This window comes from Leopardus geoffroyi, chromosome D3 (assembly GCF_018350155.1).
Source record: "Leopardus geoffroyi isolate Oge1 chromosome D3, O.geoffroyi_Oge1_pat1.0, whole genome shotgun sequence".
NCBI lineage: Eukaryota > Metazoa > Chordata > Mammalia > Carnivora > Felidae > Leopardus > Leopardus geoffroyi.
Window position 1 is genome coordinate 8,191,469 of NC_059339.1, and position 22,547 is coordinate 8,214,015.

Here is a 22,547-nt window from a genome sequence, read left to right on the forward strand (position 1 = left end):
GGCGGTGCTGCGCCTCGAGACTGGGGCCGGGCGAAGGCGACGCTCCGCCTCGGTACGAGCGGCTCTCTCCACGGGGAGTGGGGCCGGTGGGGAAGGGGTGAGCTCGCCCTTGAGGACGAGTGACCCCGTCAGTAGGGCCGGGGAGAGCGAGCGACCCCCGCAAAGTGGGATTGGTTCTATCAGGAAGGAGTGACCCTCTCTCCGTGAATGAATGGCCCTCTGGAGGGCCGGGGAGAACAAGTGACCGGCTTAGTGGAGATAGAGCCATGGAGGAGAGAGTGACCGCTCCCTTGGGAATGAGTTACCCACCCCTCAGGGGGGCTGAAGTGGGAGGGCGGGGGGATAGTGAGCGACTCCTTTAGGTGGTTTAGGAGGTACGAGTGACCTGTCGGGGACGGGGGCAACATAGAAGAAAAAGTAGTCCCTTTGGAGGTCCAAACTTGTGCCTTCTCAACCTCTGGAGGAAAAACCTGTATGTCAGGTGCCCGAGGAGCCCTTGGCTGGAGTCACACACCCTTTCAAGTGGCCCTCTTGGAATTGGAGTCAGGTCGCATCCCTACTCCAATTCAGATGCTTCCTTAGTTACAGGACAAGGAAGGGGTTTCTGTGACCATCCTTTCAACTGAGACAGTTTTATCACAACTTTAGGGAGACTTGGAAAATAGAGGGAAGTGGAGGAAACACCCACAGTTCCACTACTCGAACATAATTTTCCACGTTTGCTCATTCCTTTTCAGGTATGTTTTCAAAGATATGTTTTATATTTAGTTTCATTAATTCATTCAACAAGCATTAATAAGCACCTTCAATATGCTAGGCACTGTTCGGTGAACAGAACAAACCCAAACAGCCTGCCTTCATGAAGTATGAATTCTCACAGGTAGATGTGTATAAAGTTGTAGTTTGTAAATCATAGGCAATGATGATGTTTTTTCTGGTTTACACTACTGTTTTCTATGTTACTGCAGTCTAGTTATAATGTTCATTTTTAATAAATGGACTATTTCTTACAGAGGGTATGCCGTGATTTTCCTAACTGTTCTTATCTGGTTGCTTCTAGTTTGTGGATCCTAGGCATAATCTTTGATATAATATTTTAGTTCATTTCTTGGATGTGAGTTTCCTAAGCCACACCACCTTATTTATCCAGATACAAAAAAGTGAATAATAAGAAAATTTGGAGAAAACAGACAATATCTACCTCTAGAGATGGAATTGTTGAGTTAGAAGGAGGCATAGAACTGCCACCTGTCTCAGTCCAAAATGGTCCCAAGAAAAGGTGGTGACAGCTTAAGTGGAATTTTATTCATTCATTGACAGATATTTACCGAGTGCCTGTTGTGTGCTTGGCAGTATTCTTAATGCTAGGGGTATGAGGGCGAACAGATAGATGAAATCTCTGCCAAAATGGAGCTTGGTGCCTTTGGGAGGTCTTAAATTCTATGTAGAAAAGGAAAATCCAGTTGCTAAATTCTCATTGGAAGGAGACTTAAAAATGCTTTCCTTAAGGTCCCAAACTCAGTTCTAGCTCTCATCAATACTTATCCCATAGTAAAGAGATGGTCCCAGTCTTAAAAATTTTGAATTTAAATGGTTTGCTTGTGTTTGGGAAAAAAGCAGGTAAGAGAAATGTATAAACAAGTTTTCCTAAATTACTAGTTGGTAATCTATCCTTAGGACCAACCAGAGAAGCTGATCTTGAAAAATGATTAGGAAAAGAAAGTTACTTCATGTACATTCTTGCACTTAGTTCACCTGTTTTTAAAAACTGCTTTCTTGGGGCACCTGGGTGGCTCAGTCAGTTAGGCATTTGACTTTGGCTCAGGTCGTGATTGTGGGTTCGAGCCCTCCATCAGGCACTGTAGTGAAAGTGTGGAGCCTGCTTTGGATCCCCTGTCTCCTTCTCTCTCTGCTCTTCCTCTGCTTGCCACTTGTGTGTGCACTCTCTCTCCAAAATAAATAAACATCAAAAAAAAAAAAAAAAAAAAACTAAAAGCAATCCCTATCAAAATAACACCAGCATTCTTTGCAGAGCTAGAACAAACAATCCTAAAATTTGTATGTAACCAGAAAAGACCCCAAATAGCCAAAGCAATCCTGAAAAAGAAAACCAAACTGGAGGCATCACAATTCCAGACTTCAAACTGTATTACAAAGCTTGTAATCATCAAGACAGTATGGTACTGGCACAAAAATAGACACTCAGATCAATGGAACACAATAGAGAACCCAGAAATGGACCCACAAACATATGGCAACCTAATCTTTGACAAAGGAAAGAATATTATCCAGTGGAAAAAAGACAGTCTCTTTAGCAAATTGTGTTGGGCAAACTGGACAGCAATATGCAGAAGAATGAACCTGGATCACTTTCTTATACACAAAAATAAACTCAAAATGGGTGAAAGACTTAAATGTAAAACAGGAAGCCATCAAAATCCTAGGGGAGGAAACAGGCAACAACCTCTTTGACCTCAGCTGCAGCAACTTCTTACTTGACATGTCTCTAGAGGCAAGGGAAACAAAAGCAAAAATGAACTGTTGGGACCTTATCAAGATAAAAAGCTTCTACACAGTGAAGGTAACAATCAGCAAAACTGAAAGGCAACTGACAGAATGGGAGAAAACATTTGCAAATGACATATCAGATAAAGGGTTAGCGTCCAAAATCTATAAAGAACTTATCAAACTCAACACCCAAAAACAAATAATCCAGTGAAGAAACGGGAAAAAGACATGAACAGACACTTCCAAAGAGGACATCCAGATGGCCAACCGATGTCACTCATCATCAGGGAAATACAAATCAAAACCACAATGAGATACCACCTCACACCTGTCAGATGGCTAACGTTAACAACTCGGGCAACAACACATGTTGGCGTGGATGCTGAGAAAAAGGAACCCTTTTACACTGTTGGTGGGAATGCAGCCACTCTGGAAAACAGTATGGAGATTCCTCAAAAAATTAAAAATAGAACTACCCTATGACCCAGAAATTGCACTATTTAGTATATATCCGGAGGATACAGGAGTGCTGATGCGAAGGGACACATGTACCCCAATGTTTATAGCAACACTATCGACAATAGCCAAAATATGGAAAGAGCCCAAATGTCCAATGACTGATGAATGGATAAAGAAGATGTGGAGTGTGTTCTGTGTCTCCCTCTCTCTCTGCCCCTCCCCCGTTCATGCTCTGTCTCTCTCTGTCTCAAAAATAAAAACGTTAAGAAAAAAAAAAAAAGGTGTGTGTGTGTGTGTGTGTGTGTGTGTGTGTGTGTGTGTGTAATGGAATATTACTCAGCGATCAACAAGAATGAAGTCTTGCCATTTATAACAACATGGATGGAACTCGAGTGTGTTATGCTAAGTGAAATAAGTCAGAGGAACAAATATGATTTCACTCGTGGACTTTAAGAAATAAAACAGATGAACATAAGGGAAGGGAAGCAAAAATAAGATAAAAACAGGGAGACAAACCATAAGAGACTCTTAAATAGAACAAATTGAGGGTTGCTGGTGGAGTGTTGGCTGGGGGGATGGGCTAAATGGGTAAGTGGCATTAAGGGGGACACTTGTTGGGATGAGCACTGGGTGCTATATGTAAGTGATGAATTGCTAAATTCTATTCCTGAAATCATTATTACACTATATGCTAACTAGGATTTAAATTTAAAAAATAATAAAAATAAAAATAATAAAACCACTTTCTTGAGGTATAATTGATGTACAGTAAACTGCACATATTTAAAGTGTACAATTGTTTAAGTCTGATATGTGTATATATCCAGGGAACCATCACTAGTCAAGATAGTGAATATAGTGGCACCTGGGTGTCACTTAGTGTTAGGTGTCCAACTCTTGATTTCAGCTCAGGTTATGATCTCGAGATTGGTGAGATCAAGCCCTGCATCAGGTTCTGCACTGACAGCCCAGAATCTGCTTGGGATTCTCTCTTTCCCTCTCTCTCTGCCTCTCCCCTGCTTGCGTGCGCTCTCTCTCTCAAAATAAATAAATAAAAATATATCCATTGTACTAGCCAGAGTAATCTTAGTTTATGTAAAGTGAAAGTAACTGCTGATTACAGCTGGGACTTTTCACATACCTACATCTTAAGTCACATCCAGTTGCATATTTGTTGTATACTTGACTGAGTATAGTCAGTTACTGAGCAACCTTGGGAATTTAGTTTTTAAAAAATGAGATTTTCAGTAAAGGTGCCGAGATAATTCAATAAGGAAAGAAGTCTTTTCAATAAATGGTGTTGGAACAACTGGAATCTACATGCATATGATGAAGTTGGACCCCTATCTCATACCATGTATAAAAATTAACTCCAAATGCATCAAAGACCTAAGCATAAGAGCAAAACTGTAAGACTCAAATGAAAACAGGTGTGAATCTTTGTGACTTTGGATTAGGCAGTGGTTTTTTAGGCATGATGCCTAAAGCACAGGTGAAAAAAAGACAAATTGGGCTTCATCAAAATGTAAAACTTTTGTGCTTCAAAGGACATCAAGAAAATGAAAAGAAACAGAATGTGAAAAATATTTACAAATCATGTATTTGATAAGGGTATAGTATCTTAAATATCCTAACTAAGAGTTCTTATTTAACTTTTATAAGTCATCAGTAAAATGACAACCCAATTGAAAATGGGCAAAGGATTTGAATAGACATTTCTACAAAGAAGATACAAAATGGTCAATAAGAACATAAAAAGATGTTCAGTGTCATGCATTAGGGAAATGCAAATCAAGATCACAGTGAGATCCCACTTCATCCGCTAGCATGGTTATAATTAAGATGAGGGACAGTCAAAAAGATGGCAAGCCTATGGATACATTGGAAGACTCCTACACTGCTGTATAATTGGCAGGAAAGTAAAATGGTACAGCCCCTTTGGAAAACAGTTTGGCCGTTCCTCAAAATGTTACACAATTACCAGGTGACAGTGTTCTGTACAGCAAGAGAATTGAAAAGATGTTCATGCAAAAACTTGTGCATCAATGTTCACAGCATCATCCCTGGTAGCCAACAAGTGGAAATCACCTAAACGTCTATCAGCTGATGAATGGGGAAACAAATGTGGTATGTCCAGACAATGGACTATTTCTTAGCCATAAAAAGAAATGGAACCCAGATACATGCTGCAATGTGCATGAACCTTGAAAACATAATGCTAACTGAAAAAAGCCAGTTACAAAAGGCCAAATCTTATGTGATTCTGTTCATATGAAATGTCCAGAGTAGGAAAAGTAGCAAGTAGATTAGCAGTTACCTAGGGCTGGGGGAAAAGAATAATGGGGATTGATTGCCAATGAGTATGAAATTTGTTTGGGGTGATGAAATGTTCCAGAAATTGCATAATGGTGATAATTATAGAACCCTTGTGAATATTCTAAAAGTCACCAAACTGCACATTTTAAGAGGGTGATTTGTATGGTGTGTGAATCATATCAAATTAAAAAAAAGAAAAGAAAAGAAAAGAAACAGGGAGTAGACAACCAAGGCCTCAGAAAAAAACAATATACATACACAAAAATGGGGCCAAGCCTCATGTTTTTTTCTTCACAGGGGAGCTCCTCGGGCCCTCACACAGAGCTTATTTTTAATTTAGATTAAGTTCTGACATATGAATCATCTGGCTCCTTTGTTGTACACTAAGCCAGTTTACCACAATGCTCTTCCTCTAAAAACTGCCCTCCCTTGCAGAGGTGGCCCCAACAGCCATTTTTATACTGTGTGACCTTATCATTTGGGCCACGCAGGAAACCTAACCCCAAAGGGCCAACCCGATTCTCTCCTCTGGGACTGTGGCAATTGGAGAGAAGAAGTTCTTTGTTCTCTGCAAGTGACCAGAACTGAGTTGATGTAACCTTCCAGTTGTGGCAGAGTCATGTCCATGGAGAAGCCCAGAAGGGGAGTCTGCAGAAACAAAAGAATGAGACAAATGGGCAAAGGGGCACAGAGGTGAGAGCGACTAAGAAAATGGCCTCTTTGGTTTCTGCTGAGTTTCGTTTCCTGGTTCTGCCCCCTTGCTTCACTTTTGCCACTAAGATATCTTCATAGCCTCATAATTAATGTTAATTTTCCCCCTCCTTAACCTAGTAGGCTTTGAAACTTGGAATTGAAAAGACTTTGGCTATAGTGCTGGGTTCCAAGAGGTGAAAGATGTACTGTCACCAGTAATGTGGGCATTAAATATTTGTATCAATGCAGCCAATTAAAGGGAGGAATTGCCTGAAGCCACCAATACTAAGAGCAATAAAAAAGAAATTAATAGCCCATAAAAACAAGTCTTTGGGAAAAGTAGAGCCAAAAACTCCAAAAAGCGCATTAAGTCTAGGACCATTTATTTGACAGGCTTGCGGTGGCTGACCTCAGTGCACCTTAGGGCATCATTTGGTTATAGCATGGTAAGAATGATGTTTGTTACAATGGTCTTGAGCCACAAAAGGCCTGTCAGATGAAGCTGTATTCTTTGTTCAGGAGTATCTTTAATGAAAAAAAAATGTTTAAATTAAATGTTCGGGCATTTAAAGATGTAAGATTTACTTATCTGGCACATAGACCTTGTGAAATACGTCATTGTATAACATAATGACAGATACACGTAGTCCAAATGTATAATTATATATACCTCCAGAAACAGCCTATCCCCTAAATATAGAACATGTTGGTAGCAAAAGTGAGGAATAAATTATTTTATAATTTTACTGTTTCTTTCCCCCATGGAGTCCTTAAGCCTGAAGCTGTTGTGGAAGAAAAAAAACCCCTCTTCTTTTAGAGGCCATGTGCTAATCACAGATAATCCTCTGTGTGTCCCAACCCTATCCAACCCAGAGTCCCTTTAACAAGAAATATTTTCTAATATCTCAGTAGGATTCCTGAAAATAATCAATATGGACTGTAATCTACCCATACTCAAACATGTAAATGTTTGTATGTATATTTGATTTGCATTTCCATAATTAATGATAATTGAGTTTTTCATGTGCTTGTTGGCCAATCTGTACATCTTTGGAGAAATGTCTGTTCAGATCCGTTGCCCATTTTTTTAATTGAGTGACTTGCCCCTTTAAGTTTTAAGAGTTCTTTATGTATTTGGGTACAATTCTATATCAGATATATGCTCTGCAAATGTCTTCTCTCATTCATGGTAGCAGGGATTACAGGTTATTGAAACAGAGAAAATGGGAAGTATGATATTCTTGCTGCTGAACTGGATGTTTTTCTGTAACTGTGTTTTGAAATCCGAGCGCCTTTGACATTTGGTCTTGGGTGTAAAAAAGACCTTGGACGCCACCCCCTTTGGAAGGTGACAGAGAGTAGAGGATGCATAGGGGATGAAGTTGCGAACTCAGGAGGTAATGGGACAGTTGTGAGGTTGACATGTAGGGACTGGGTCTGCTCTAACTGAAAACAAGGTATTCAGGAATGGGTCCTGTGTATGCCAGGCACTGGAATATGGTTATTTACTGGTTGTGCATCCTTAGAGCTATTAACTTTTTGGCAGTGTTTCTTTATGTCAAATGGAGATCAGTGTTACAGTGTCAAGTATGGCATTGTCTTTATGATAGTAATAACAACAGCCAAGACACTGCTAAATGCTTCATAAACTTCATTTCATTCAGTCTCCCATGAAGCATGAGGTAGGCATTGAAGAGAACAACAGACTCTGAGAGTCCATACAAGCAGTTGAGCCAGGATTTGAGTCCATGTTTGTCTGATTCCATAATCTTGGCTCTTAATTATTTCATTATGCAGCCTTCAGATGCGGTGAAGCTGTTTTGTTCACTCTAAATCAGTGTGCAGTGTTATGTGGGATTGTTTTTGTGGCTCGACTACTTGGTGTGTACCAAGATTAAGGGATAATGAGGATTGTGGGGGTCAACTTGACATGGGAGAAATCTTGCTTATGGAGGTGATAGTTATTGGAAACCCCGTACATTTCATCATGCTCCCTGATGCTAGCATACAGTGTCATCAAATATCTCAAATTTACTTACAACTATTAGATTCTAAATATTTGGAAGGATTATCCAACAGACTCAGGAAAATAAGACCCAAAGATACAGTGCCATTAGTGTCAAATCTGGTAACTTTCTAAGATGGTGTCTTAATTACTGTGGGAGGCAGAATAATGTGCCCCCTCCACATCCATGTCCTAATCCCTGAAACCTGTGAATATGTTCTCTTATTTGGCAAAAGAGACATTGAAGATGTGATTAAGTTAAGGATTTTGAGATGGGGAGATTGTCCTGGATTATCCAGGCGAGCTTTTCACAAGGGTCCTTCAAAAATGTTAAGGAGGGGCTGCTGAAGACATAGTCAGAGAAGGCCTGGGACAACAGCAGTGCAGGTCAGAGGGAAGAGATTGCTAGCTGGAGGCCATGAGCCAAGGAATGAGGCTGGAAAAGGCAACAGGTGAATTCCTTCTACAGCCTACAGAAGGAATGTAACCTCGATGTTAGCCCACAAGACCCATTTTGGACTTCTGACCTCCAGAACTATAAAATAATATATTTGTGTTGTTTTAAGCCACTAAATTTGTGGCAGTTTGTTACAGCATCAATAGGAAACTAATACGGTTACTAACTCCATAGAAGTATTATGAACATAAGATTCTTAATTCAGATTAAGCTACAAAGAATTTAATTTATTATTAAGGACTTTAGTTAGTGATTAATCTCAGGACAGTTTTGTTTGTTTCCTTCTGGGAGGATTTCAGTGTATGTTTTTCTTTGTACACTCAAATATGTGGCAAAGGACCAGGGCTCAAGGGAGATGTACAAAGCTAACTCAGTTAGGACAATGATATCCCCCTACAAAATAAGTTTTATAAGCACAGAAGATAAGTCTCTCACCCAAACAAAATGAGAGCTTTAAAAAAATTTAAGACCATTTGTGTGAATTTGGATTTTTTCTCTTAAAAAATAAGTAGAAAAATAAATATTTATAACAGAAGAAATGCTTGCCTCATTTAATGATGATTTTGTGGTAACTAGGTGGGAGTCCTATTCAAGGATAGAAAAAGATACTGTGGTAGGTGATATAAAGAGACAAAGTCTACAAAGCACACAGATTTAACTTGAAAAGTTTATAGTGATTTGAAACCCACCCAGGATGTATATAGTACAGCTTAAAGCAAGAGAGGTAAATCCTTAGGTGATAGCCGCCCTGGTTTGCCTAGGACTGAAAAGTTTGCCAGGACATGGGGTTTTTCGTTGCTAAAGCTGGGGAAGTCCCTTGGCAAGCGGGGTGAGTGGGTGACTCTCAGACGGACTAAGCTAGACTAACTAGCTTCAGGAAGGCTCATGATAGCATGGATTCTGAGCCAGGCCCCCACCGCCCATGGACAGTGCTTACCACACTCCCTGGGTCCACCCCAAGCTTCACTCTCAAGAGACTTGTACTGGTTAAACTTGAACTAGATCTGTTAAAAAACAGAAGGGACTGTTGCAAGAAGCAGGAAGGCTTTCCAAGAAATGTAGCCTCTAAACCTCACTTTTCCTGATCTCATATCCAACCACTTCAAGCCTACCTGGAAGTCTGAATAAAAATGAAACAAAACAATAGCAACAACAAAAAGCAATAAAGGTGCACGTTTTATGTAACTTGTCTCATAACGAAAACCCATCTAGGAGTGCCTGGGTGGCTGGGTCGGTTGGTTAAGCATCCAACTTCAGCTCAGGTCATGATCTCGAGGTTTGTGAATTTGAGCCCCGCGTTAGGCTCTGTGCTGATAGCTCAGAGCCTGGAGCCTGCTTTGGATTCTGTGTCTCCCCTTCTGTCTGCCCTTCCCATGCTCATGCTGTGTCTCTCTCTGTTTCTCAATAATAAATAAATACTCAAAAAATATATAGTCATTAAATCCTAATATAAACCTAGAAACAGGATTAAAAAAAAAAAAGAAAACCCATCTACTTTGTTCTCTATTGAAGACAGAAAGAAATTTCTAGAATACACAGAACTGTGTGTTAATCTTTCCCAGCCCCCAGCGATTATTGTATTTTATTAGCCAAATAAATAGCTCTAGCAGATCTAAATCCAACACAATGGAATACAGGTTTCTTTGGCTCTGCATAGCACTGTCTATTCTGAAAACCACCTACATGTGAGTGATACTCAGAATCCCATTTTACAGTTGAGTAAAAGCTCAGTCTCATTAGTGTTTGATAAAACACTCTGGAAATGTTGCTTTTTTCCTAGTTATTATGCCCCCGTCTGTCATTAAAGATTTCTCTTGGTAATAATTGGTGGCGAAGAGAGAACAAAAGCACAGAGGGAAGGACTCGTCACACTCCAAAAATATCTACCTGATAATAACATTTTGAATTTCCATTGTCTGGGTACAGATAATAGTCACCTCTAAGTTCATGTAAGCAAATCACAAAGCCTTCTCTTGGAATTTTCCCAGTTCTTTCCTGTTCTTAAGTGTAGTCTGAACACTATGCATCTGAGTAGTTTGATAACTCTCAAGTGTTCGGTGTGTGACATGAGCTGTGCTGAGATACGAGAGATGTATGGCGTGCCTGGGAGTTAGCTCAACCAAGAGGAAGTGTTTGTGAAAGAGGCATCTTTTCTCTTCAGTTACTTCCTCTTTTCTCGTTTTATCATTTCTCTGTCAGTAGGAAATTAAATGGTAAGTGAGGTGACAAACTACAGTCACTTTCTTTGAGCCAGCTGAGGGTAAATGTTGCCTCTTTCCTGCCCTGAGAAATATCCAGAAGGCTCATCTCCTGTTCCCTGTAATTAGCCTTTTTATTAGAGGTGGGACCCATTGGCCTCAGCTTTCTGTTTGGCCCAAATCTGCCATTTGACTTTGGTTTTGGTCTCAGTTTCTGGAAAGCCAAGTAATCATTTGACTACTTCAGCATCATTTCTAGCCTCTCTGAACTTTTACGCCATCAATGAATGTGGAATTGCCTAAGTAACCATCGTCTCCAATCAGAGTATCAATGTGAGCAGTACGAATGAGGCCTATAAGTTATTGCAATATGTTGTTACTACATTAATATTCACTTTTGAATGTAGGTGAGTATTCTAGTTGTAACTGGAATGAAAAAGGTCTGCTTAGGTTCTTTATATGTTGAAATGTTATCAGTTGTTTAAATATACATTTAGAGGGGCACCTGGGTGGCTCAGTCGGTTGGGCATCCAACTTCGGCTCAGGTCATGATCTCACAGTTTGTGAGTTGCAGCCCTGCATTGGGCTCTGTGCTTACAGCTCAGAGCCTTGGAGCCTGCTTCAGATTCTGTCTCCTTCTCTCTCTGCCCTTCCCCCACTCACACTCTGTCTCTCTCACTCTCCCTCTCTCAAAAATAAACATTAAAAAATAAATAAAATACATTTATAACTAAAGTAAAATAATGATTGACACAATTTTGTCTTCAAAATAAAAAGAACTTTCAAAAAGTTTAATAGAAAAATTGATAGGCAGGCTATTAGGAGAGATTTTTTGGTGGCTGAATAATAATTTGAATAAGAATAAAGGCCTGAAGATAATAGAAATTTAAAATATGTGGGGTGTCTGAGGGGCTCAGTTGGTTAAGTGTCTGACTTCAGCTCAGGTCATGAACTCACAATTTGTGAGTTCAAGCCCCACATAGGGCTTGGTGCTGTCAGTATGGAGCCCGCTTTGGATCTTCTGTCTCCCTTTCTCTCTGCCCTTCCCCCTACCTCTCTCTCAAAAATAAATAAACATTAAAAAAAAGAAGAAGAAATTTAAAATATGAGTGAAGAGGGGCACTTGGCTGGCCCAGTCGGTGGAGCATGAGACTCTTGATCTCGGGGTTATGAGTTCAAGCCCCACATTGGGTGGAGAGGTTACCTAAAAATAAAACCTGAAAAAAATACAATAAAAATAAAATATGAGTGAAGAAAATCTGTAGCTTGCTTTTGAAAATATTCAGGAAGTATCCTCAAACAGTATGCAAAGCTTTAGTTTGTGGGATCATTTCCATGAAAATGCATCATCATTGTCAACCCAGTTTTCAAGTACAGAAGTTGAGGAGGACATGTCTTTACCACAATGGTATAGTCTCTAGAAGGAAGGAAAATTTGATAATTTGATAGCAACATCACTATCAACAGTGCTCTGTTCTGGCACAACAGCCAAAAGTATCTTAGCTCTGCCTTTGAACAATTTGAAGTGAACATCAAATCAATATCCAATTGTTCAGTGGAACAATCCCGGGGACAGTCTTAGGGAATTAATGTTCATATACTATAAAATTCAAACTTTAAAATTTGATTAGTAAAATGTAATAGTAAAGTTGAAATAACAAACCTTTGGGAAATCTTCAGATTTATGCTTGTACTATGGCAGAGACATTGGGCTGTGGTTATTGATGTTAACACGTAGCCATTTGGCCAAATATGTATTTGGTTTGTATTGTGTATTGTGTATGGTATGTGTGTGTATTCACATAACATAAAATTAACTATTTCAAAGTGAACAATTCCATGACATTTAACATACACACAGTGTTGTGCATCCACTGCCTTTATCTGGTTCCAGATCACTTGTATCCCCTCAAGAGGAAACCCCACACCCATTAGGCAGTGGTTCTCCACTTCCCTCTCCCTCCCAGCTCCTGGCCACTGCCAATCTGCTTTGTGTCTCTGTAGATTCACCCCGTCTGCATGTTTCATGTAAATGGAATCCTACAACACATGACATTTTGTGTCTGGCTTCTTCCATTTAGCATAATGTTTTTGAGATTCATCCATATTATAGCACACATCAGTGATTCATTCCTTTTTCTGGCTGAATAATATTCTGTTGTACGGGCATATCCTGTGTGTTTATCCACTCATCAGCTGATGGACATTGGGGTTGCATTCACCTTTTGGTTAGTGTGAATAGTGTGGCAGTGAACACGTGTGTGCAAGTATTAGTCTGAGTCCTTGGTTTTTGATTCTTTGCAGTATATACCTAAGAGCGGAATTGCTGCATCCTATGGTAATTCTATGTTTAACTTCTTGTGGGACCACCAAACTATTTTCCCTTCTGTTATTCCTCATATCCAGGATGTGTGCACAGTTGTGGCCTGTGAGCCAGAAAGTCATAGCTTCTCTGAGTGGCTCCCAAAATAACCAAGGTGTGGTAGCCCTGTATCATTGGTAGGATCAGCTTCCAGAGACCTTTTCCAGGATTCCTTTGCAGTTGTTCTTGTACCTGGGCAAATCTTCTGAAGACAAACCGAAACATCTGTGTTGGGAAGAACTCACCTAACCTCATTGTGTTGGCTTACTGGGGACATCCATCCATGCGTTCATCAAATAGTTATACAGTATGTGGTGTTTATCTGGAACCAAACAGACAAAAACCTCTGCCTCCAGAAGTTTACATTCCAGTGCCAGGAGATAGGCAACAGACAATAAAAATAGTAAGTAGGGGCAGTCAGAGAAAGCCATGCAAATTTATTATCCCAAGGTTGTTTATAATCGTCTTAATATTTAAAAAAAAATTCTGTTGTGACTGCCATTATATTCTTTTTCTTTAGTTTATTTGCTTCTTTTTATTAGACACACATCTCTGGCAAGGCTTCTGTCTTTTTAGTTTTTTCATAGAGCCAGCTTTTAGTTTTATTAGCTGTCTCTGTTGCTCTGTATTTCAGTGGTTTCTGCCCTAATCATTATTATTTCCTTCTTGTTTCTTTCAGTTGGTTCTGCTGCTCTTTTTTCCCAGTGTTTTGAGTTGAATGCTTAGCTCATGTCTTTTTGTTGTTGTTTGTTTATTTATTTTGAGAGAGAGAAGGCACGAGCAGAGGAGGGGCAGAGAGAGAGAGGAAGAGCAAGAATCCCAAGCAGGCTCCGCACTGTCAGAGCAGAGCGCAAGGCGGGTGTGGAACTCACGAACTGTGAGACATGACCTGAGCTCAAATCAGGAGTTGGACGCTTAACTGACTGTAGGTCATGTCTTTTTAAACTTTGTTTCCTGATAAATGTATTTAAACCTATAAATTTCCCTTTAAAGTAGTGCTTTTGCTGTGTCCCACCAATTTTGACATGGTGTTTTTATTATTATCTAGTTTTAAATATTTCCAAAAGTCATTTAGCAATATGTTATTTGGTTTCCAAACATTTTTAAAATCCATCTTTAAAAAATCAATTTCTAGGCCACCTAGGTGTCTCAGTTGGTTAAACTTGATTAACCGACTCTTGATTTTGGCTCAGGTCATGATCTTATGGTTTGTGGGATCAAGCCCTGTGCTATTAGCACAGACCCTGCTTGAGATTGTCTCTCTCTGTCTCCCTATCTCTCTGCCCCTCTCCTGCTCTCTCTCTCTCTCAAAATGAGTAAATTAATTAATTAAAAAAATTAAAAATCGATTTCTAATTTCATTGATACGCAGTTGGAGAACCTAGTCTGTATCATATTGATCATCGAAGGAAATATATATTCTTTTTTAATTTTTTTTTTTTAATTTTTTTTTTTTTTATTTTTTTATTTTTTATTTTTGGGACAGAGAGAGACAGAGCATGAACGGGGGAGGGGCAGAGAGAGAGGGAGACACAGAATCGGAAACAGGCTCCAGGCTCTGAGCCGTCAGCCTAGAGCCCGACGCGGGGCTCGAACTCACGGGCCGCGAGATCGTGACCTGGCTGAAGTCGACGCTTAACCGACTGCGCCACCCAGGCGCCCCAGGAAATATATATTCTAATTAATGTCTGTTTTTGTAAATGTTCTATGTGTACCCTAAAAGAATGTGCATCCTTGGCTGGGTGTTGAATTCCTTATATATCTACTAGCTCAAGGGAGGCCCTCTCTAAGGAAGTACATTTGAGCTGAGATCTGAACATCAGGAAGGAGCCAACTCTGAAAATCGGGAAGAAAGGATCCCAGGCAGAGGGAACAAGTGTAAGGGCCCTGAGGTACAAACAAGCTTGGTGTGTTCCAGGAGCAGAAAGAGGGCAGTATGAATGGAGTGTAGGGGGCAAGGAGGAGAGTGAAGTGAGCTAAGACCCTGAGAGGTAGTCAGGGGCCAGATCAAGTAGGGCCTCAGAGACGATGGTATGGACTTTGGATTTTATTTTTCTCTCTCTCTCTTTTTTTAAATGTTTATTTTTGAGTGACAGAGAGACAGAGTGCAAGTGGAGGAGGGATAGAAAGAGAGGGAGACACAGAATCCGAAGCAGGCTCCAGGTTCTGAGCTGTCAGCACAGAGCCTGACGCGGGGCTCGAACTCACAGACTGTGAGATCATTACCTGAGCTGAAATTGGATGCTTAACCGACTGAGCCACCCAGGCGTCCCTGGAGGAATCATTTTCATATTAAAAGTGCTTAAGAGATCATATTCAGCCCTGCCTTTTCCTTTTGCAAATAAGAAAACTAAGATGAGGTCTCAAGGGTTCTCACAGCTTGTTGTTTGCAGCCCAGGCTCTTTGATAGATTAGCTCCTAAAAAGGAGGACTCCATTTTTATATAATTTCATTGAAATGTTATTGAAAGGAATCTTATCTTGTTATGAACCCCTTTGTAAAACAAAAATCACTTTCACCCACACTATTTACTTCTTTTGTAAATGTAGATTCTTTTAGATTGGATTTATTTAAAGTGAATTTCCCACAGGAATTCCTTTCTCTTCTAAAATGTTCTGCTCACTGTCATTTTACCCCTCTGCTTCAGGTCGACATTTGGATGTGTTTCTATGAGGCAGCAGCTTCAGCTGCCCTTTATTCTCCTGGGTGCCACCTTCATTTCCAGGATGACCTTCCCAGCCCTTTTTTGATGAGGCCTCTGTGGCACATTCAGAAGCCTCTGCATCATGAAGACTCTCAGTAATGGCTCACTGGCTCTGCCTGGCTGCAGACAGGTTTTCCCACCTCACCCTCCGTGGAGGCCAACTACTTTGCTCTCCTGGCAACAGGAACAACTGTAGACGTACCCTGAACAAGCAAAGCTGAATCCAAGTGCTGTGCCAGGCAGTCCTCAAATTGTGAATGGTCGCAGTGCACATTCGATGCCTACCTGCATATGAGCCTGACTCAACACAGGGATCAGCACGTGCCTTTGTGAACCTTGTCCTCTAGCACTTTATCTGAAGTGAAGGCAGAGTTATTCCCATTAGGAAAGTAGACATTTTTTTTTCCTGATGGTGGATGGCAAAGTCAATGCCTCAGGCAAGGTCAGTGCTTGAGTTGCATCCTAAGAAAGCCAAAGGTAAGATTTATACCCACCAACCTCTGGCTTATCCCTTCTTCCTTGCACATCCTTGCAAATATTGTTCTTCTGGCTTGCTGGCCCTGCTGGGGTCTCCACTGGAATATTTGCTTACAAGACACATTTATATGCCTTTGGGAGGTATGAGGAAATCTGAACAGAAAGCTGGCCGCAGCCTCCATTTGAGACTCAGACTAAAAGAAAGTCTAGATGCTGTAAAGAAAGTACATATTTTTAATACCATAAAGAAATATCCACAAAATGTAAAAATTGCTCAGTTGCCTATGCATTAGTTTTTGGTTTTGTTTTTAGCAATTTAAAAAATTGTGGTAAATATATGTATACCATACATTTGATTTCAACTATTTCTAAGTGTACAATTCAGTGGCATTAAGTATATTTACAATGTTGTACAACCATCATCACCATCCATCATCACCATCTATCTCTAGAACTTTTTCATCCTCCCGAATAGAAGCTCTGAACCCATTAAACACCAGCTTTCTATTTCCCTCCTCCCCTAGCGTCTGGTAACCTTTATTCTACTTTCAGTCTCTATGGATTTGCCTGTTTTGGGTATTTCGTGTAAATAGAATGATACAGCGTGTGGCTTTTTGTGTCTGATTTATTTCACTTAGCATAATGTTTTTAAGGTTCATCCATGTTGTAGAATGTATCAGAACTCCATCCCATTTTATGGCCAAATGATATTCCATTGTATAGAGACATCCCATTTTGTTTATCCACTCATCTGTTGGTGGACACTGGGTTGTTACCATCTTTTGGCTATTGTCAGTAATGCTGCTATGGACATTTGTGTATGGGTATGTATTTGAGTCCCTGCTTTCAGTCCTTTTGGGTATATACCTAGAAGTGGAATAGTTGGATCATATGGAAATTCTATATTTCAGTATCTGACGAACTGCCAAGTCCAAGCATTATGTTTTATATTCAGGATATATTTGTTACAATTAAAAAGAAAGAAAGGAGGTGTATTTGGTAGGACTGCCATAGCAAAGCGCCATAGACAGTGTGGTTTATTTATTTATTTATTTATTTTAATAAAGAAATATTTATTATAATAAAAAAATTGTATATCAGAAAAAATACCCTAAAGCTAGTCTATTTCTTTTTTTTTAAATATGAAATTTATTGTCAAATTGGTTTCCATACAACACCCAGTGCTCATCCCAAAAGATGCCCTCTTCAATACCCATAACCCACCCTCCCCTCCCTCCCACCCCCCATCAACCCTCAGTTTGTTCTCATTTTTTAAGAGTCTCTTATGCTTTGGCTCTCTCCCACTCTAACCTCTCTCTTTTTTTTTTCCTTCCCCTCCCCCATGGGTTCCTGTTAAGTTTCTCAGGATCCACAAGAGTGAAAACATATGGTATCTGTCTTTCTCTGTATGGCTTATTTCACTTAGCATCACACTCTCCAGTTCTGTCTACGTTGCTACAAAGGGCCATATTTCATTCTTTCTCATTGCCACGTAGTACTCCATTGTGTATATAAACCACAATTTCTTTATCCATTCATCAGTTGTTGGACATTTAGGCTCTTTGCATAATTTGGCTATTGTTGAGAGTGCTGCTATAAACATTGGGGTACAAGTGCCCCTATGCATCAATACTCCTGTATCCCTTGGGTAAATTCCTAGCAGTGCTACTGCTGGGTCATAGGGTAGGTCTATTTTTAATTTTTTGAGGACCCTTCACGCTGTTTTCCAGAGCGGCTGCACCAGTTTGCATTCCCACCAACAGTGCAAGAGGGTTCCTGTTTCTCCACATCCTCTCCAGCATCTATAGTCTCCTGATTTGTTCATTTTGGCCACTCTGACTGGCATGAGGTGGTATCTGAGTGTGGTTTTGATTTGTATTTCCCTGATGAGGAGCGACATTGAGCATCTTTTCATGTGCCCTTTGGCCGTCCGAATGTCTTCTTTAGAGAAGTGTCTATTCATGTTTTCTGCCCATTTCTTCACTGGATTAGACAGTGTGGTTTAAACAATAGAAATCTGTTTCCTCACAATTCTGGAGGGTAAAACTCCAACATCTGTCTAGGTATCAACATGGTTCATTTTTTCTAGGCTTCTCTCCTAGTCCTTTCCCTCTGCACCTGTGTCCCAATCTCTTCTTATAAGGACACCAGTCAGATTGGAATAGAGCCCACCTGTATGATCTCATTTTACCTTAATCACCTCATTGAAGGCTATATCCCCCAAGCCAGTCATATTCTGAGATAATGGGGGTTAGTATTTCAACATGTGCATCCAGTGGGGGTGCAAACTTCAGCCCATGACAGGGTAGAGTGCCAGCCATAAGCTAACTCTTCATTAACTTACCTAAACAAACCATGATAGACGGAAAACTGAAAAGATGGTTTTTAATCTGGGTTTTTGGATTTCAGGAAATGCCATTGACCTTTTCTGATATCTCTAAATTGATTTGTCATTATCCACGGTATATTCCAATGAGGAATGAGGAGGCTCTTCTTAAATGTACATTCAAGAAAGATTAAAGGTTTTTAACAAATACTATCTTTGCTGGAAAAGAGAGAGAGTGAGAGAGCACTCTTATTAAAGGCTCACCTTGTCCTTAAGGAAAAATGTCATGCACATTGTGTCCTGCCTTGACTGTCTCTCAGTGTCATTTGATACCCATCTCTGGCATCATTTTAAGTTGCTGTGTGCAACTCTGTTACATGAGTGTGCCTTAACGTATTTGACCAATCCCCCATTGTTGGACCTGAAGGAATTTAACACAATTCTTTCTTGGATTCTTTCTTTTCTTCCTGTCACCATCACCAACTTAGGAGTCCAGGTTGCTTCCTTTTTTTTTTTTTAATATATGAAATTTATTGTCACATTGGTTTCCATACAACACCCAGTGCTCATCCCAAAAGATGCCCTCGTCAGTACCCATCACCCACCCTCCCTTCCCTCCCACCCCCCATCAGCCCTCAGTTTGTTCTCATTTTTTAAGAGTCTCTTATGCTTTGGCTCTCTCCCATTTTAACCTCTCTCTCTCTCTCTCTCTCTCTCTCTCTTTTTTTTCTTTTCCTTCCCCTCCCCCATGGGTTCCTGTCAGGTTGCTTCCTTAGTCACTCCTATATGATCCCAGCCAACTTTCTAGGTTTCCCCTCCAGCCAACATCCTCATGACTGCCCAAAGGATGTTCTTGAGTCACTGCTCTCCTCATGTCCCTGGGCAACCCAAGAGTTGCCCCATCTTGACTTTGCAATTGGTCCAAACATCTACGCTTTTTTTTTTCTGTTTGTTTTGTTTAAGGAAGTTCCTCAAATCAGTCTCTTTTTAATCTTCATCTCCTTTCTGGGGAGCCAGCCAGGTCTACCAGTAATCTGAGCACATACATTCTCATTTCTTTCTGGGCCTGCTTCATGCTGCTGTTCCTGTCAGCAGTGCCTCTTCTCATCCCACCAGACAGTGTGTCCCATGTTCCCGCTCTCTTCATCTAGGGAGGGCCAGCTCATGTCTCACGAGCTCCACAAAGCCCCCCATGGTTACTCTTGCCTGTGTGAATTTTGCCTTTCTTTAACCTTCTGGTTCACTGCGACGGACCCACACCATTTATGAAGCAGTAAGAAAACAAGTCCCTCCCCAAATAGACCCAGAAGACGAGGACTGTATAGTAAATGTCCCTGTCATACTCGCCATCGGACAGCTCTTGGAACACACTTTTTTTCCACTTCATTGTTTGCACTTGCTGTCCCTGTGTTCCTCCAACTTGTCAACTTCCTGACATTCAGATCCAGCTTAAATGCCACTTCCTTGGAGAGGCCATCCCTGACCCCTGTCAGAAGTAATTCTGTTGTTTCTTCACAGCACGCTGCTTGTTTTTCTCATATCCTTTATCCCAAGCTATTCCCATCTCATTTCTTTACATATCGCTTACCTGCTTCCCCCGCTGCACCTAGCCTCCAGGGGAGCCTGTCTCGTTTACTTGTTTATCCACAGCACCTGTGCAGTGCTGGGTTGCTTGGTAAATGTTTGCTGAGGGAATTAATGAGATTGAATGGAATGGGGATAGAGAAAGGGGACAGGGGACATGGAGACTGTCCCTTGGATTTCTGGTTTGGGAAATTGAGCTGATGGCAGATGACACTATTACTGAGCTTGGAACTTCTGGAGGAGCACCTGTGGGTGAGGTGGAGAGAGGAGAGAGATAGATAGTGATTTCTCCTTTGTATCCATTTGATTTGCCTCTAAAGTATTTTAAGTAGAATATCTAGAGGTGGTTAAATATATGGGCCTGGGGTTTAGGAGTGATACTAGGGCATCATCCAAATAACAGGGGCGCCTGGGTGGCTCAGTTGGTTAAGCATCTGGCTCATGGTTTGTGAGATAGAGCCCTGAGTTGGGCTCCATGCTGACAGCGTGGAGGCTGTTTGGGATCCTCTCTCCCTCTCTGCCCTTCCCCTGCTCGTGCTCTCTCTCTTTCTCTTTCTCTCAAAATAAATAAATAAATAAATAAATAAACTTAAAAAAATAACATCAATCACTAGCTAGCATATTTAGACCTATGGCTAAAACTTTATTTAAAAAAAATTGTTTTAATGTTCATTCTTGAGAGAGACAGAGACAGAGACAGAGAAGGAGAGAGAACACAAGTGGGGGAGAGGCAGAGAGAGAGGGTGACACAGAATCTGAAGCAGCCTCCAGGCTCTGAGCTGTCAGCACAGAGTCCAATGTGGGGCTCGAACCCATGATCTGCGAGATCATGATCTGAGCAGAAGTTGGATGCTTAACCGACTGAGCCACCCAGGTGCCCCTGAAACTTTAAAAAATAATAATAGCCAACATTATTGAGTGCTTACACTGCAACAGGTGGTGAGCAAAGTGCTCTACATACATTTACACTTATAATATTTAAGACTTAAAACAGCCCTTGGACACAAAGATACAACTGAGCATTCTAAGAATTGGATAAACTGCCTGAGGCCACTAAGCTAATTAGTGAGTGAGCAGGATTTGACTTCAGGTGATCAGTTTCCAGAGTCTCTTTCCTACTGTACCATGTGCTGGAATAGGCATGCAATGGACCCCAAACCAAGATGAACCCTTTGCCTTTGAGGAGCTTATTTTTTGCTTGGGGAAATAAAATATAGCTCATAAGTTACCATACTCAACAAGCTTGCATAAGGGACTTATTCAACCTTATCAAGAATGGCAGTTATTTAGGGGTGCCTGGGTGGCTCAGTTGGTTAAACATCTGACTCTTGATTTCGGCTCAGGTCATGATCTCACAGTTTGTGAGTTCGAGCCCCGTGTCATGCTCTTTACTGATAGTGCAGGGCTTGCTTGGGATTCTCTCCCTCTCCCATTCTCTCTGTCCCTCCCTTGTTCTTTCTCTCTCTCAAAATTAATAAAATGAACTTAAAAAAAAAGGCAATTATTTGGTTAAAATGGCCAGTCAGTGTTAGCTACCTCCTCTGCTGATTCCAGAAGATTCAGTCTCATGTGACCTTGACAATTAAGAGGAACTAAGGATGTTAGAAATGCAAAATCCTCTCTGTGAATCATGTCTGGAAACATAATTTGTAATCCTTCTGGGACTGGAAAAGAGGAAACTGAAAGATCACAGTAAAAGCAAAAAAAGATAGTGATCTCTTCCAAAGAGGGCAGAAATGAGTCATGGGACACTCGGGATTCCCAGAATGATGACTGCATGGGATTAGAATATGGGTTGAGAAATATATAAGCAGTAGGAAGTGAAAAACCACACCCAGTGCACACATTTGGCTCATTTGAATAAAAGGGGGGTGGTGGTCCCAGTTTCTTGCAGGCTCTACAAGGCAGGGCTTTATACAGACAGTGACTGCGCAGAAACCATGCCAAGCCTTTTAATTTTTGAGGGCGGCCAGTTGGCCAGGAATTAGGGGTGTTTTAATCATCTCCTTTTCACTCCATTGGTGAGGGAAGGATTCCCATCCTAAGATTATGGAGATGGCCAAATGCATGACACCCATCATTACACAGGTGAAATTGGCAGCAGTTTATTAATCACATAATCAGAGGTCAGAAGGTTGCATTTGGGAACAGAGTGAACAACCAGAGGCAGTGGGAGGCAGTCAGGTTTTGCAGTATCATGAGAGTGAGGTGCCCTGTGGCTCCCACAGGAGGATGTGATTGTCTTTTGGATAATTCCGTGGGTGGCAGAGAACTCAAACTCTCTATTCAGGGGTCAGCAGAAAGTGCATCTGCTCCATATGCCAAAGAAGGTCATTTGTCTAGGTGACTTCTTCTATGGGAACAGGTTGGGGAGGGGAATTTGCATTTAAGCCACTACGCCCTCCTGATTTCACCACATGTCAAGCTGTAATGGTTCATAGAACTTAGGGAAACCCTT

At 40.9% G+C, this 22,547-nt stretch overlaps 2 protein-coding genes across 3 annotated transcripts in view; one reads left to right on the plus strand and one right to left on the minus strand.

The window, feature by feature from the left end:
• The first annotated feature begins 20 nt into the window (after nt 1-20).
• The window catches only part of IFT81 (intraflagellar transport 81), a 228,095-nt gene continuing 205,568 nt past the window's right edge, over nt 21-22,547 (plus strand). For both annotated transcript variants that reach the window (XM_045458743.1, XM_045458744.1), the window contains exons 1-2: nt 21-52; nt 649-737. The gene's annotated coding sequence lies outside the window, so the exon portion shown is untranslated. The remainder of the gene's footprint in view (nt 53-648; nt 738-22,547) is intronic.
• Nucleotides 19,212-22,547, minus strand: part of P2RX7 (purinergic receptor P2X 7) — a 52,323-nt gene continuing 48,987 nt past the window's right edge. Inside the window, exon 13 of the mRNA XM_045458759.1 lies at nt 19,212-20,335. Coding sequence (XP_045314715.1) covers nt 20,306-20,335 — 30 coding nt within the window. The 3' untranslated portion in view covers nt 19,212-20,305. The remainder of the gene's footprint in view (nt 20,336-22,547) is intronic.